Genomic DNA, 15,566 nt, shown 5'->3' on the forward strand with positions numbered 1-15,566 from the left:
ATCTGTCTGCTGGGAGGGGAAAAGGCAGGGAGGGGGCTGTCCATGTGTCTGCTGGGGAGAGGGGAAAGGGAGGGGGCTGTCCATCTGTCTGCTGGGGGAGGGGAAGGGAGGGGACTGTCCTTATATGCTGGGGGGGGGGGAAGTCAGGGAGGCTGTCCATCTGTCTGCTAGTGGGGGTAGGGGAAAGTCAGGGAGGGGACTGTCTTATATCTTTTGTTTTCTTTCCTTTTGTCAGGCGGCAACAGCAGCACTTGGAAGCTGAGGAGGCAAGTCACAGAGTGAAAGAACAGTCCATTTTTGTAAGTATTTTCTTCTCTTAACTGGTTTCAAAGCATTGACGTCCCTTCCTGATGTGGAAGTGTATCCCCATCTGATTTGAATTTCATGTTGGACACCGGTCACCAGCTTGCTATGGAAAGTGCAAGTACAGGGTTAATTAATTAATTGATGGAGAAAGTACAGGATTAAAGGTGTCACTTGCCCCCTTATGCTGGCTGGATGCCAGGTGGTTTAGCTTCTTGCTCTGATGGAAGACTGGGTGTGGCTTGCGATGACTCATATTTGGATTCTTCTGCAGGTGGATCAGAGGGAAGATGAGGACGAGCAGTCAAACAGGGCTGAATCTGAAGTGGAGGTCAGTCACTTTTAATGAGCTTTGATTTCTGCATGGATTCTACGTTGCAGCGACTCTGCTCAGAGAGTCTCTGGATGTAGCATGGGTTATCTTCCCATCGGTATCTTACTGGCCCCCTCCCTTTCACAGGAAGCGGCCGCTATCATTGCCTTGCGCACAGAGAATCCACTGGAGTTTTTCAGACAGCAGGAAAGAATCTTATTCACAGAGTCTGAGAGCAGTGCCACTTTGAATCACAGAACAGGTGAGTGTCTGCTCCTTGGGGATAGTGAAGTAGCTCAGTGAGGAAGCCATGCTGAGTCAGACCAGGTCAATGATTCCCATATCCTGTCCTCACAGTGGCCAGTCTAGGGCTCATCAGCCATATTTTTCTTGGTACTGGTAGAAGGCACAATAAGCTCAGTTTTAAGGAGTATTGCACACCCAAACTATTTCTGACCACTCTGCAATCTCTCTCTGTATCTACCATATAAATCCTTCCAAAAAATCCTCATGGAGATTTAATTCCATTCTTCTTAATGATGATAAATTTATACAGTACATAAAATCAGTATCCGAAAACTGTTTTACTGATATGACTTATCTCATGCCCCCCCCCCCCTAGCATTTGGTGGGATGCATATAAAACCACTGTTAGGGGTACTATCATTAATTAGACACCAGGGCTGAACAATCAACTTAAGCAAGAGACTCTGAAATAAGACAACTAGAATTGACTTACATCACCGACCAAAATCCAAGAACTATTCAGAAATCCCAAAACTGAAGTATAAATATAATTCCCTGTCGTCTAAATCAGTGTTTCCTAAGTCAAGTCCTAGAGTACCCCTTGCCAGTCAGGTTTTCAGGATATCCACAATGAATATGCATGAACTTGATTTGCATACACTGTCTCCATTATATGCAAATTTTTCATACATATTCATTGTGGATATCCTGAAAATCTGACTGGCAGGGGGTACTCCAGGACCAGACTTGGAAAACGCTGGTCTAAAGAAGCTTATGTCCCACATTGCTGCACACAGAAATCTAAATTTTATGCGGAAAAGAAGAGATTGAGTTATATGTTAGCTCAATTCTTTAAAGCCAAAAGAAATAACTCCAGAATTGAACTTTTTACTAATTCTCGGAGAAGAATCACATTGATGAAAATAATATTGCACAACAATTCATCAACTGTTATCAAACACTATATAGTTCAGAAATTAATTTTTCTGCTACCAAATTCAATAAATGTATGGAAAACATCTCCCACCCCACTGTATCTCCTCTTCAAAACAGTGATTTAGAGAAACCTGTAACTCACACAGAAATCATGTCAGCTATTAAGTCACTCCCTAAAGGTAAAGCACCAGGAAATGATGTTTTTTTCCGCTGAATTCTACTCTGCTTTTGCCGATATTCTTACTCCTAAATTACAGGCCCTTCTTAATGCCTTTCTTTTCTCTACACAAAAAAAAGGAACTTTTCTTGAATCCACTGCCACTGTTATACCAAAACCGGACAGAGATCATAGTAAAGTAGAAAAATTTAGATCCATCTCGCTAATAAATATAGACAATAAAATCGACACAGATCCATGTAGGGTCGTACTTTGGTGCCTTAATAAAGACTTTTCATCTGTTACTCCCATCTTGAGAGTTGTGAGTCACCCTGCACTCTGTGTTGCATCTTGTTTCTTCGTTGAGGTTTCTTCCTGTTTTCCTTGTGAATGAAAGGGAAAGATGCATATCAGAAATAGAGGTAGGAAATATTTCTTCACACAACGTGTAATTAAACTCTGGAATTCGTTGCCAAAGAATGTTGTAAAAGCATTTAGCTTAGCAGGGTTTTAAAAAGGTTTGGATAACTTCCTAAAAGAAAAGTCCATAAACCATTATTAACATGGCCTTGGGGAAAATTCACTGCTTAATTCTAGGATAAGCACCATAAAATGTACTGTTTTGGGATCTTGCCAGGTACTTGTAACCTGGATTGGCCACTGTTGGAAACAGGATACTGGGCTTGATGAACCTTTGATCTGTCCCAGTGTGGCAAACACTTATGTTCTTATCTTGGCAAACTGATTAAGCAAAGTACTACCAACTTGAATTCATAGAGATCAAAATGGATTAACTCCTGATAGGCTTCCTAGCGACAACTCCAGATTATTTTGGAACATTCTGATGAGCGCCGATTCTCAGGAAGGACTTAAAACTGCAGTCTCATTAGATGAAGAAAAGGCGTTCGACAGAATTGAATGGGACTATTTATTTTACACACTTAGATGGTTTGGTTTCAGTGACACTTTTATCCACATACGATAGTCCCTTAGCTTCTATATTGATTAATGGAAATCTCCCTAAAAAAGAGGAACAAAACAAGGGTGCCCTCTTCCCCCCCTCCTTTTTAACTTGGCACTTGCCTTTAGAGCTGACACATCTATTCAAGGAATTCGAGTAAATAACCACACATTTAAGTTATCAATATATGCAGGTGACATCTTAATATATACCTCAGTTAAATCTCTATCCTCTATATTAAAATATATTGATGCTTTCTCCCTCCTGTCAGGTTACAAAATCAACTGGACAAAATCAGCAGCTATTCCCCTCTCTCGTTTCACCATGAAACATCATATAGCAGAATTCCCATTTAAAAGGGAACTGGAAAAACTTAACTATTTGGGCATATGGTACAATCCCTCAGAAACCATTAAAACTAATTTAGAGCACATCATTAAAATGGTTAAAGATAAATTAGATCATTGGTCCTACTTATTCCTTAGTTGGTGGGAAAGAACAGAGTCAATAAAAATGGTACTTGCCCAGAAAATAAATTATATTAGGATGATTCCCACTTAACCTCCCAAACATTTTTATAAAAAATTGGATAGCTCTTAGCAAACTCAAAATATAACCGTGGTATAAATTTTCCAAACTTTAAAACATCATTTGGCCTTTCAAGATGGTTCGATCTATCAAATTGTCCTGAGCAACCCAGGTGGCTTTTGTTTGAGAAAGAACTGGTTCACCCTCTCTGTCTTCATCTTCTCCTGACAATGAATACATTCTCATATTCTTCTTTGTCCTTTATTATCAAATCCTCCATTAAAATATTAAGAGATGCCCTCCTTTGCCTAGGATGGGATGACACATACCCAACAGAACAAAACCCCAAGTCATCCTTTCTTAATTGGCATAAATGGAAACAGGAGGCAGGTTTGTGGTCATTTTCTCAAATTACTTCCAAGTGCTCTCTGAAACCCTACAAGGACTTTATAGTCTATCACAAAAAGAACAATCTAATTGGTGTTACCTCACAAACCTTATTAAAAATAAAATACTATGGATATAACAAAACATGACCCTTCCTCATCAAACGTTTCCATCTGGATACAAACTCTTCTATCTTCAACCAAGACTGTTTCAAGGATTTACAAAGATGTGCAACAGTCTAACCTCAATCTTTACAACTCCTTACAATCTCAGTGGAAAACAGAATTGGGTCATCCTTAGGGACCTTATTGTCTGGCAAATATTCTGGGCGAAAGTTTGTCAGCTTCTGTAACATAATCCTTGTATTTTATTGCTCATAAGGCCTACTGGACTCCCTCCAAATTAACAAAACTTTCTTCCAATGATCACATCTCTTCTATCTGCTAGTCCTGCACTCAAGAGCATGGGAACTTACAGCATCTTCCATTCCACTTCTCTAATATTCGACTTTTCCGGAATGCAGTATGGGACAGAATAATATCTTAATCCAGTGGAGAAGCCCACCCTGTGGTCCTACGATCAACTTGCCCCAACCTCATTCTTCATGAACGTTTTCAAATTGTTCAGTATCATGCTGGCAAAAGCTTCCCATCTAATTATCTTACACTGAAAGGACAACTCCAAGCTAAATTTTTCTGAATGGTGGTCTTATCTTTGTTCTATTAAGAAATATGAAACAGCGCACTCCATACATTTTCATATCTTCTCCCATATACGAAAGGTGTGGCTACCTTTAGACAATTTTTGCAATGTTAAAGTCTCCTGAATATTAGACGCACATTTGATCTTGCAACCTTTTGTTAATTAACATCTCCCTCATAGCAAAGCCTTTTGATGGATATTATCTTATGTATACAGTGATAATACTTAACTTTTATTTTGTTGTTATTTGTTAATGTTATTGTAAATGTCATTTAGGATACTGTTCTGTGCATTCTTCTTGTAAGAGCTCATGTATATGAAAATGTTGAATAGAAATATTCCAAACAATTTTTGTTAATCTACTGTGCATCACTTTGGTTGGCCTTTTGGTCTGGGATGGTGTTTATAAACGTTTTAATTAATAAGTGCCACTTTGGCTTCTTTATTTCTTTCTAGAGAAAATGCTGATCCAGATCTATCAGGGAGAGCCTTCTGGCTGTGCAGTGCTTCTGATAACCGCTTCTGATAACCACTAGATGGCAGCAGAGAAAGCCAGCCAAATTAAGGGGATCTTTTACTAAGGCGCACTAACGTTTTTATTGCGCGCTAAAAATAGGCATGCACTAAACACTAGAGACGCCAATGTATTCCTATGGGTGTCTCTAGCGTTTAGCGTGCCCCTATTTTTATCACGCACTAAAAACGCTAGTGCACTTTAGTAAAAGATCCCCTAAACCTGGATATCAATAATTCCTCCTAGTAAAGGGGTGAAGCTCATTCCTGATGTGCTGTTCACAAAATAAACTCATTTAGAGACACTACCCTGAGCAAATAGCAGAATCCCTCACCTCAGTCAGACACAGAACACTGATCAACCTTAACCAAATACCCAATAAGGAACAAATAAAAAAAAAATGTGCAGGCAGTGACACAAGGGGAAAGCACATAAAGTATGGCTCGAATTCTTTGCAGCCCCTCTTCATGTGCATGTGTGTGTCTTGGGCTCTGTGTCTGTGGCTAAGGTGTGGAAGGTGCAGTTCCTTAATCGTTGTATTATACTATATTTTTAGATATAACACATTTCTGTACATCTTCTCTAATCAAAGATCAAAGGTAATAGTTTTATATGATTGCAAACAATAAAAAGCTAAAATGCATTAACACCTGAGGGGGAGGGGGAAAGAAGGAACTTGGTACTACTAAATAAGCAGCCAGTAACCCAAGCCCAAAATCCCAGCACATCTCATTAGCGAGAAAGTTTAACTTCTTCCAAAACTCCAAATAATTAGTCTCTTGGTGCATCCTTAAGGGGAGAATATTGTACAAGGAGCTGCAGTGGGAAACGAACCCAGGTTGCCAGGATCAAGGCTCGCTGCACTAATCATTAGGCCACACCTCCCTATCCCAGTCTTTTACTTCCATAGCTCACCAGATCAAATGCACTAATCCAGCACTGGCATCTGATTTGCCAAGCAACAAGTACCGATTCTATTCTGGAACCAGCTTGAAATCCTGCCTACCCCATGTCTGGAATCAAATCTGTAACACCATTCTCGATTAATTAGCTAAATATGGGCTACTAGCAATAGGATGATTAATTTTTACACTGAGAAGGATCTAAAATCTCTTTTTTGTTTTCAATTGCTGATCCTTTAAGTTGTCACGGCAGATGACCCACATTCAGAGAAGAATTCCTCACATTGCAAAACCTTTTGTAGGCAAACCAAACCAGAGAAAAAAAGGCCTAACCTACCAAAGGAGGTTTTGTACTAGAGGTGTGCATGGAGACATAATGGTCCCCATTCCCACTTGTCTCCAGTCAATTCTATTCCATCCCCATCATCCCCAGTCAATTCTTTTCTGTCCCTGCACCATCCCCGTCATATTGGTACTGTCCCTCAAGTAAGACTGGAAGAAAGCAATTATTTCAAACTATGTAAAAAATAATAAACCACCTACAGAGCCAGGGCTGAGTTCCATTTTATGTTCCTCGATTGTTCGTTCTGATGATGTGCTCATGACAGGCATTCCAAGCTGGGAGCAGGCAATGTACGATTTTGGCCACACACGGGGACCTCTATGGCCAATGGTTATCAATAGAAATCAAACAAAATAAAACATGGAAAAGAAAATAAGATGATACCTTTTTATTGGACATAATACATTTCTTGATTAGCTTTCAAAGGTTGCCCTTCTTCGTCAGATTGGAAATAAGCAAATGTGGTAGCAGATAGTATATATAAGTGAAACATCCAAGCATTACTTTGACAGTCTGACAGGGTGGAAGGGTGGGGGTGGGTAGGAGGTATGCATGGGGACATCAAAGCATTTCATTGAGATTCATTGATTTTGGTCAATGGGTAATGAGCTTGGACAAGGAATTCTGCTTGTCTCCTGATATGTACACATCCACTTTGATCTTAAATAAGTCTTAAAAAAAATTCTGCTATAGTCTTCTCGTTTTGGACGTTTTGTTGGAGGTTCAGCAGTTGGCTGCACCTCAACTACAGCTTGATCTATTGTCGGTGTTCACAGTCTGTTTATGGTACTGTCCCACCCTTCTCTTTTTAATAATTTTGTAAGCGATATTGCTGAGGATCAGCTTTCGCTTTTGATGGCTGGAGTCCATGAGAGATTGAGATTGACCTACGCAACCTATCCAGACCTCATCTAGAAATGCTGCTTTCAGATTAGCTGCATTATAAGTCACATAGATGAGACTAGCTCATTGGAGATCATACTCTGCCAAAATGCTTGAAATCAACAAATATTCTCACTGGTTTGTTTATCAGTTGGTCTCCCTCATTTCCAAAATTGCTGAACACATGTACCAGTTTTCATCAGGGATGAGCTCCTCTTTCAATTTTTATTTATTTTTTTTTAAAGCTGAGGTCTTGCTGTCAAGTTTGAGTCAAGAGTGCACTGTTACATAAACTGGTCCCTGCCTTCTCCCTTCCCCCTTCACTTTTGATCCATCCCATCCTCATTGATTTTTAATCCATCCTCTCCCGTCCCTGCGGTAGTAATGATTTTCTTTTTGTCCCCATCCCCGCAGACTTCTGCAGGTTTCCCATTGTCCCCATGCTCGCACTCACTGCAGCACATTTCAGATGAGGAAACTCCTGTACTAAATGTTGATTAGCTCTCAGTTCACTGTTTAATCTTAGCACTCTACCATTCCCAGACCCACGTCGCCAACCCTAACATCCCACTCACTTCCCTAAAACACTCAGAAGTCAATATTCAGTACTAGTTAATTGGGTGGGAGAGGTTCATTCCTGGTTAACGAGCATTGACTGGGATCCCATGGGATAACTGGATAGTACTGTTGAATACCCTGTCTGACCACCACTGCATTATCCGGTTAGAGCTGGGGCAGAGTCAGAGCCAGGATTTATCTGGTACTCTCAATAAGTATCTGGTTAACTTGGTACAGCAAGAGGGTTCTCTGAGTCTACTGGGTAACTATCCAGGTGCCACCTCTGAGTATCTTTGATATTCAGCTAAAACAACAGCCCGTCAAGTACCCATATATTGGGTTCTGGTATCTGGATAGGGGCTGGCACTGCATATCCAGATCTACTTTAGCCAGTGGCGACCAATATTTAAAGAAACATGAGGACCTGCAGGCTGAATCTTGGATCCTAATGTCCCTATAAGAAATTTCATTAAAGTTAATGTCTGGTACCTTACAGGAACCCTGATAAGTTCCCACCCTCGTCACCAATAAATTTGCCAGCTTTTTAAACAATTCCTTGGGTCTATTTAGCTTCTCATGTACAATTTCTAGTACTGATTCTCACTTCTTCTTACAGGAAAAAAAAAAAGTACAACGGTAAGATCAAACCAAAGGAACTAGGGAGCCGAGGAAAATATTGAAAATGAGACAAGAGTTTACTGAGCCTTGTGGTATTTTTTTGGGATCCTGCCAGGTACTAATAACCTGGATTGGCCACTGTTGGAAACAGGATACTGGGCTTGATTGACCTGTTGGCTGATTCAGAAAAGCATAAAACCATAAATACTGCCAGTCTTTTATTTTTAATTTTTTACTTGTTTTATTGATGTAAGCTATCTTTTCACAGTTTTTGCATTATGTCGCATATAACTTATTCATAGAGAAGCAGGAATGTGAGCCTTGTACTCTGAATGTCTTTCCCATGTGAGTAGCTGTAAGATCTGCCATATGCACTGGCTTAACTTGCATTGAGATTTTTTGTTGTTGTTACATTTGTACTCTGCGCTTTCCCACTCATGGCAGGCTCAATGCAGCTTACATGGGGCAATGGATGTCTTGCAGTGTCATTTTCTTCTATTTACATCTTATACATTTTTGTGTTGGTTCAGATGGTTACTGGAAAGCTAGAACTGGTGGAGCAGGGAATATTTCTTATAGTAATTCTTCCTCTAGTAGGTCATAAAATAAAGTTGGAGAGCAGTTGAGAGGTTCTCTTGAGAATGTGATGCAATACCAGAACTGTGATGGATGGAACAGATACAGAAGGGGGTGTAGGAGAGGCATGGTAAAGGATGCCTGTTGTAGGGAACAGTAGATGACCAGAACCAGGAACTGCCAATCTGTGTCAGATTCCCAGCACTAAATTGGCAGTTCAGCTTTGGTCCATTCTTGGGATAGTGGTAGTGGTGGTGATGGGGTTAGTAATAGCTCTGATTCTCTGTGGTAGAAAGGTGAAGAATGAATACAGAGCAAAGATTAGGGGCCTGGCTAAAGCTAGAGCCACACGTACTGTGGGTAACTGGACAGATTGGATAGTTGAAATGGTCTTCATCCCTCGGTATCCACTGTGTTGCTATATTGCCTGTGTGTGACCTCCTTTGCGTTTCTAGTGGGTGTATACATATGAGGGTATTGTATATCTGACTCTGAGGGTGTGACACTGCAGTGATGTGGAGGGGAGTGTGCAAGAGAATGGGGCTCAAACAGCACTCATTATTTTTGGGCTGTATTTTTTTTAGGTTTTGAGGACCATGTCCCTCAGAAGCACATGGATTTTGCACATATGGTGGAAATGGAGAATCCATGGACCGGCTTAGACGAGGAGAGTAAGACCGTGAAAGGCAGTGTGACCATGAAGGAGGAGCCTTTCCCCAGTCAGGATGCCGGCTGGACCAAGGGCCATGAGCCAACACAGATAGATGACCTCTTGTGTCTGGAAGCAGCTCCATTTCCTGCTATACCTGCAGCAGACAGTGAGCAAAGCAATATTGACCAGCAGGAGACTGTGTCGGTATCTAGGGTAATATCACCGCCAGCACAGCCAGAAACAGTAAATCTTCTCGATCTTTGGCAGAGTGATGGAGCCTGGGAGTCGGAGCAGCTACCGCTTGCACACACTTGTGAGGACCAACAGGCAGATATGCTCCTGGAAATGGGAGAATGTTTGGGTGCTGTTGAACCTATGCAGGCTACTGCATGTGACACCTTTGAGCTCTCCAATACCAGTGGCTCAGTGGAGGTAGCACCCACTGCTGGTGGCATGATGGACGAGAGCCTTCTGCCTGAGCCTCCAGCTACCTTCTGTGACATGGACCCTGATGATGAGCCACAAAGCATCATTGATATTGAGGGGCCTCACCAGATGACACTAAGCTATCAGCATGCTCTGCAGGAGGTCTCCAGTGCCCAGAATACCACAAGAATGCTTGTTGAGTTGGATGAAGGACATTCAATGACCAATGGGGAGACACCTCAGAAGGAAGGAACACAGGTGAGACAGAAACCACAAGCAGAAATTCCAAAAAAGTACTATTGTCGCTAAACAATACTGTTCAATATGTGGTGTGGTAGTAGTGGAGTGTTTCCCTTCCTCTAGCCTCCTGGCCCCTAGGAGGGGGCTGTCTCTGTGCCTCTTGCCACTCTTCTCGAGCTCCCTGTCCCCACTGGGAGGCTGTTTCCTTCCTGCCCTTCCCTCTGAGCTCCCTGCCCCATACTGGGAGATGAGATTGCCTCTCTCATCAAAATCCCTATCCCACACTGGGGCAGGAGCTATCTCCCTTTCTGATGACCCTTCCTCTGAGCACCCTGTCCCACACTGGAGGACAGGGCTGTCTCCCCTCCCCTCCCCTTTCCCTTTGAGCTCCCTGTCCCACACTGGGGCAGGGGACAGCTCCCTTCCTCTTGCTCCTCCCTCCAAGCTCCCTGTCCCACACTGAGGTGGTATTGTCTCCCTCTCGCCCATCTCTCCGAGCTCCCTGTCTTACACTAGGTGGGGCTGTCTCGCTTTAAGTACATAAGTGTTGCCACACTGGGACAGACCAAAGGTCCATCAAGCCCAGCATCCTGTTTCCAACAGTGGCCCATCCAGGTCACAAATACCTGGCAAGGTTCCGAAAAGGTTCAATACATTTTATGCTGCTTATCCCAGAATAGCAGTGGATTTTCCCCAAGTCAATTTAATAATGGTCTATGGACTTTTCCTTTAGGAAGCTGTTCAGACTTTTTTTAAACCCCGCTAAGCCAACTGCCTTTACTACATTCTCTGGCAACAAATTCCAGAGTTTAATTACGTGTTGAGTGAAGAAATATTTTCTCTGATTTGTATTAAATTTACTACTTTGTGGCTTCATCGCATGCCCCCTAATCCTTTCTCTTGCCTGTCCCTCCAAGTTCCCTGTTCCACTGTGAAAGGGACCTGCTTCCCTCTGTAGTAACACTCAGCTTGCTCACACACAGGCAGAAGCAGCTCATTAAGTGTGAAGTCCAGTCTTTTAGAGTAAACTTTGACATCCTATTTCAGACCAGTGAGGGATATTTTAGCCAATCGCAGGATGAAGAATTTGCCCAGACAGAGGACCAGTCTGCTAAAGCCCCCCTTCCAGTATTCTACAGCACCCCTCCTGGTAAGTGTGTAACAGGGCATGGGGTTGTGTCACTATGAGTCTGGGGAGGTTTGAGTTTGCCTGAAAGTGCTAGCTTTTAACCCCTTCTGCCCTAGCAGGTGTGTTAACTTCCTTTCTGGTCTCTCTGTGTGTATGTTTGGGATAAAGAGGTTTGTGCACCGAGAAAGGGGGGTATGAATGTCTGTCTGTGAGCTTGGTTGGCAAGGAGGTGGGATTAGATCCCAGAAATCTATGTAACTCATTATTTTGCTTCTGTTTTAACTTCGTACACATCTGTGGGCCATCACCCTCACTCTTTCACCTTCCTCTTCATCATTTAAGAAGACATTAAATACATGTATTTCTCTTTGTTTGTGCAGGCATTTTTTTTTGGAGGGGGGGAGAGTTGCATGACTAGATATGATGCTTTAGCAGATGGGGTCGCTGAATTACGTAGATCACTTGATGATGTATTTTATGGTTTCATTAGGTCATATACCACATTGTTGTGGTTAATACTTGAATAAATCCTATCTATCCCATGCAAGGCTTTGACTTGCTAAAGTTGGTCTTATATTGACAGAAATTGACATCACGTGTTGGGATGCTGACCCTGTCATGGAAGAGGAAGAGGAGGAGGAAGAAGAGGAAGAAGAAAGTGGCTTTGGTGAAAGTGCTTAGTCTCCCAGCAGCTACCTGCGAGATTGCCTGAAGCTTTCATAAAGCCACCAGAAATCCATGAGATGATGCAGACTCACAAGAAGACCCCTGGCCCTGACAGTGCTGTGGGGCTCCCTGGCTGCCCTCTGGCTCAGCAGTGTGAGTCATCCCATGTCCCAGGGAGAAGAGATGCCCTTTTTGTCTGTCTGGCTGTTTCTTTCTCTCTCTCTCTGACCCTGTAGTATCCCTCTGGCTCCACCTGTTCCTCTGGTATCCCTCGCTCTGCCCCTCCTTCCTTGGTCTTTCTGGTTCGTCCCCTCTTTATAGTCTTTCTCTCTCCCCACCCCCCTAGAATTGCTAATACCCTCTGCAATTCCTGTAGATTTTTTTACAAGTTAAAACAATCTTAGTTCTTACCCTGCCCTGAACTTGGTTTGGGACTGTGTTAGTGTAAAGACCTCCCTCCATCATACATGACTGCCTGGGACTTGTTTGGACCCGTTCATTATTGGATGGAGTGTTTAGACTGGATGGATGCAGAGTTTATCCTTTTTTCATTGTATCTTGGCTTATAGTTCTTAGGGTTTTGAAGATTTTGCAGGAATTTGAAACTATGGCAATAATTAATTCTGTGCGAGCCAAGCTCCATGGCATAGTCCAGCACACAGAAAGGATTCCCTCTTTCCTCCTTGTTTTTCCTCTCTCTTGCTCTCTGCATCCTCAGTCAGCTCAGAGCCAGGAAATTGGACGCCCAGGCTTTGGGACTCGAGGTGATCTGGAGAGATGGAACGATGTCCCATGTCAGAGAGTCCTAGAGCAGATCAGCTGACAGGAGAAGGGGTTCTGCAGGCCGAGAGAATTTTCCATTGCTTCCATCCTAGGTCATTTGGAACTGCAATTCCATTTTTATATCCTCTTCAAAAGTTAAATGTTTGGAAAGAAATATTGGCAGCCATTTTGACTTCCATATCACAGAGTGATTAAAACCTGACCTCAGATGTGGAGCACATTTTCTAGAACTCGCAGAGACAAGACATTTCAACCTGTAGCCAGTGTCCATGGAACAGGGTCTGGAACCTTTGCAGTCCTGCACTGCTGGAGGAATTTTTGCCCTATTCTGAGTCGGGTGCTACAGGTTTTTGTGTGCCACCCTCTAGGAATTTGAATGCCTTTGGATTATCACATTCTTCCAATTTATAAAGAGAGACACTATTTAATTTTCTTCTTAATTTAAAGACTAGCTTTCCTCTAATATCCATAAACATCCTTCTGTGGTGCTTCTAGAGAATTCTCTGCGCACTGCCTGCTGTACTGTCTCCCACTCTTAAGTGCTGGTTGCTTCCTTCCTTATCTCATGTACGGTAACTTGTTTTCAAAAGCACAAATTTCTGTAATAATCTGTGCTCATATGTGTTAATAAAGGAATCCAAAAGGAATCAGCCTTAAATGAGAGCTTAATTTTCAAGTTAAGTGAGAAGTTGGTGTTGGTGTCATCTCACCCTGTTGAAGGGAACAAGCTTTAATAAGATATGAGATGAAAAGCTTAGGGAAAGGGGAAGCCCAAAAGGAATGAAAGAGTGATGAGACCCTGAACCAGACTCCAGCAGTGCCTTTTTTCCCCTTTTCCCAACCTCTTTCCCCAGCACACCCCCCCCCCCCCCCCCCCCCCCGGCTCCCTAATTCTGTTGTCAGTGTCCTGGTTTGATTGTCTCATTCTCTTTCCTATCACAATGAAATACATGTATTAAGTTTTAATAAACTTAATAAACAGTGACTAGAGTAGCTGAATCAGTGATGGAATTCAGGATCCATGGGGACCGCAGAGGTGACAGCTCAATGAGACAATGCACGTGAACAGATGAGGTGCAGCACACACTCCTGCTGATGTTGTCTATGTGGTGTCTCGCTAGACTGGCCTTAGAAGTTCATGTACCAGAGGGCAGAACTTTTCACAAAGGGGCTTTGCATGGTAAAACCCACAGATATGCCCCAAAATTCTATGCAAGGGGTTTTACTATACAAAACCCCTTGTGCAAAAGAAATCGCAAGAAACAATCACTTTACCAGCAAAAGGTTATTTGAATTCAATATTAAGGAGTGGCTGTAATGCAAAATCATGCAAATCAGTTCAATAATGTGGAATTTTGTAAAGTGAGGTGTTCTCTTGTTTTCTGCAGCTACAAACCTCTTCAGACAAAGGAACAGGCTGTAAAGGGATGTATAGTGTCCATCAAAGCGCCTCCCTCTCCCTGCCCCCCCCCCCCCCCACCACCACATCTGAGGGCTGAAATCCCTGATGGCTGAGTATGGAGTAAGAGGTGCCCCTACTCCTTACTACTCGCAACCTTAGCTCCAGTTTCAAAAAATTTCCATCGTTTTTCCTCAGGAGCTCCACCTTTTAAATAAAAATGTTGGCCTACTTTCCCAAGCAAGTCCATAACAACCAATAGTCTCATCATGTACCAGCCTACATCAATAACCTTCCAGCAGGGGGCAAGAGCAATTCCCACATGCTTCTGCCCTTCAGGTTAGTATATCGGTCTTCTAGTCTAGTTCTTGGCAGAGGTCAGAGATCAGGCGACCCTCAGGGGGAGGAATGCTGGCTTCGGCCTAACCCCTGGTAAGCCTTTCCTCAGCTGAGAGGTGCCCAGCTCTACCACCGGCTGCCTTTCAGGTGCTGTGGAGGACTTGCAGCTCATCTACATATCCTTACAGCCTTCTCCGGGGTGACACCCAGGTCCACTCCGATCCACTCAGGGCCTCCGCTCTAGGTGCCCAGCGCTCCCACCAGGTGCTGTGGAGGACTTGCAGCCCTTCTGCATTTCCTCACAGCTGTATCCGGGGTGACTCCAGTTCCACCCTGATCTTCCCAGGGCCTTCGCTCCAAGTGCACAGAGTTTCCAGGTGCTTTTTGGCTAGGATCAGGCGACCCTCAGGGGGAGGAATGCTGGCTTCGGCCTAACCCTTGGTAAGCCTTTCCTCAGCTGAGAGGTGCCCAGCTCTACCACCGGCTGCCTTTCAGGTGCTGTGGAGGACTTGTAGCTCATCTGCATATCCTTACAGCCTTCTCCGGGGCGACACCCAGGTCCACTCCGATCCACTCAGGGCCTCCGCTCTAGGTGCCCAGCGCTCCCACCAGGTGCTGTGGAGGACTTGCAGCCCTTCTGCATTTCCTCACAGCTGTATCCGGGGTGACTCCAGTTCCACCCCGATCTTCCCAGGGCCTTTGCTCCAAGTGCACAGAGTTTCCAGGTGCTTTTTGGCTAGGATCAGGCGACCCTCAGGGGGAGGAATGCTGGCTTCGGCCTAACCCCTGGTAAGCCTTTCCTCAGCTGAGAGGTGCCCAGCTCTACCACCGGCTGCCTTTCAGGTGCTGTGGAGGACTTGCAGCTCATCTGCATATCCTTACAGCCTTCTCCGGGGCGACACCCAGGTCCACTCCGATCCACTCAGGGCCTCCGCTCTAGGTGCCCAGCGCTCCCACCAGGTGCTGTGGAGGACTTGCAGCCCTTCTGCATTTCCTCACAGCTGTA

At 43.7% G+C, this 15,566-nt stretch overlaps 1 protein-coding gene across 1 annotated transcript in view; it reads left to right on the plus strand.

Annotated features, from left to right (window-relative positions):
- The window catches only part of DBN1 (drebrin 1), a 58,108-nt gene extending 44,639 nt beyond the window's left edge, over nt 1-13,469 (plus strand). Inside the window, exons 8-13 of the mRNA XM_030212569.1 lie at nt 236-299; nt 578-634; nt 764-878; nt 9,511-10,262; nt 11,292-11,394; nt 11,957-13,469. Coding sequence (XP_030068429.1) covers nt 236-299; nt 578-634; nt 764-878; nt 9,511-10,262; nt 11,292-11,394; nt 11,957-12,054 — 1,189 coding nt within the window. The 3' untranslated portion in view covers nt 12,055-13,469. The remainder of the gene's footprint in view (nt 1-235; nt 300-577; nt 635-763; nt 879-9,510; nt 10,263-11,291; nt 11,395-11,956) is intronic.
- The last annotated feature ends 2,097 nt before the right edge of the window (nt 13,470-15,566 follow it).

Source organism: Microcaecilia unicolor, chromosome 8, assembly GCF_901765095.1.
Source record: "Microcaecilia unicolor chromosome 8, aMicUni1.1, whole genome shotgun sequence".
NCBI lineage: Eukaryota > Metazoa > Chordata > Amphibia > Gymnophiona > Siphonopidae > Microcaecilia > Microcaecilia unicolor.